Source organism: Poecilia latipinna, unplaced genomic scaffold (assembly GCF_001443285.1).
Source record: "Poecilia latipinna isolate Pla-1442-1.1 unplaced genomic scaffold, P_latipinna-1.0 Scaffold3655, whole genome shotgun sequence".
NCBI lineage: Eukaryota > Metazoa > Chordata > Actinopteri > Cyprinodontiformes > Poeciliidae > Poecilia > Poecilia latipinna.
This window is the reverse complement of record NW_015116271.1, coordinates 39,484-40,784: the sequence shown is the minus strand read 5'-3', so window position 1 is coordinate 40,784 and position 1,301 is coordinate 39,484. Positions and strand designations below refer to the sequence as shown.

Below are 1,301 nucleotides of genomic sequence, written 5' to 3'. Positions count from 1 at the left end.
GACACACCGACACACACACTGATACACACCGACACACACACACCGACACACCGACACACACACTGATACACACATTGACACACACACCGACACACTGATACACACCGACACACACTGATACACACTGAGAGCTGCAGCAGAGTAACCCCCCCACCCCCTCCCCCAGGCTTCCCGGTTGGCCGACGTCTCCAGGCTGCAGGATGACATCATCAAGGTGAGTCCTGGCTGCAGTGACTCACCTGGAGGTCAGGAGGTCAAGATATGTAATGACTGGTGTTTCTGTTTCAGCTGACGGACAAAATCAAGAAGAAGCAGGAGAGGTGAGGAGCCAGGGGGGCGATAGGGGGAACGGGAGGGGGCAATAGGGGGAACAAGGTTAGGGTACCTTACTTTTGTCCTCCAGCAGGGGGCAGCCAAGCTCCAGAAGGCCGGAAATGAACTGAACTGAACTGAGCTTCTCTTCCTGATTGCTGAAGTTGCTGTAACTGTTGCGTTGCCTTGCAGCTTCCAGCGCCTGCAGACGGAGAAGGAGGCTCTGTACAACGACAGCAGGTCAGAATTGGAGCGGTGCCTGATGGGAGAATAAGCTCTGGATCGGTGACATCACTTTCTGTTGACTTTCTCTGATGACATCATGAATTATTGTGAAAGCTGAGGGTTAAATCTGCACATTAATTACTTTGATCATTTATTTAATATTAATGAGCATTCATTGTTTCATATTCTCTGCTGTAGAAGGAAGCGTCCAATCAGAACTCAGTATTATCTGAAAACAGGTCACAGTCAGATAAACTGGGCCCAGTTTACAGAAACGGGCCCGGTCCGACCTGGACAAATGGAATAAACGGAACCGGTCCGACCTGCTGTGTCTGTGTTCAGGACGAAGATCGACGAGATCAACCAGAGGAGGGAAGAAGAAGTGAAGGCGGCCAACCTGCGGCTGCAGAAGCTGCAGTCAGACCTGACAGCAGCCAATCAGGTGAGAGCTCAGACTGTGACATCATCAGTGACTTTATCAACCCATCCGTTAGCAACAAGCGGTTAGCAACAAACGGCCTCCATGTTCGTTCAGGTGGCAGTGGAGCTGAAGGAGCAGCTGGAGAGCAAAGAGACGCAGCACCAGGCAGCTCTGCAGGCCCTGAAGGACCAGGTAACTACTGCCCCGGGATGTAACCACTGCCCCGGGATGTAACCACTGCCCCGGGATGTAACCACTGCCCCGGGATGTAACCACTGCCCCGGGGTGTAACTACTGCCCCGGGATGTAACCACTGCCCCGGGGTGTAACTACTGCCCCGGGA

The 1,301-nt window shown here is 53.0% G+C and overlaps 1 protein-coding gene across 1 annotated transcript in view; it reads left to right on the top strand.

Annotated features, from left to right (window-relative positions):
* Positions 1–157: 157 nt before the first annotated feature.
* The window catches only part of LOC106941415 (GRIP1-associated protein 1), a gene marked incomplete at its 5' end in the record, with an annotated part of 18,226 nt that continues 17,082 nt past the window's right edge, over positions 158–1,301 (top strand). The window contains 5 exons of the mRNA XM_015024442.1: positions 158–214; positions 289–320; positions 505–552; positions 880–979; positions 1,073–1,150. Coding sequence (XP_014879928.1) covers positions 158–214; positions 289–320; positions 505–552; positions 880–979; positions 1,073–1,150 — 315 coding nt within the window. The remainder of the gene's footprint in view (positions 215–288; positions 321–504; positions 553–879; positions 980–1,072; positions 1,151–1,301) is intronic.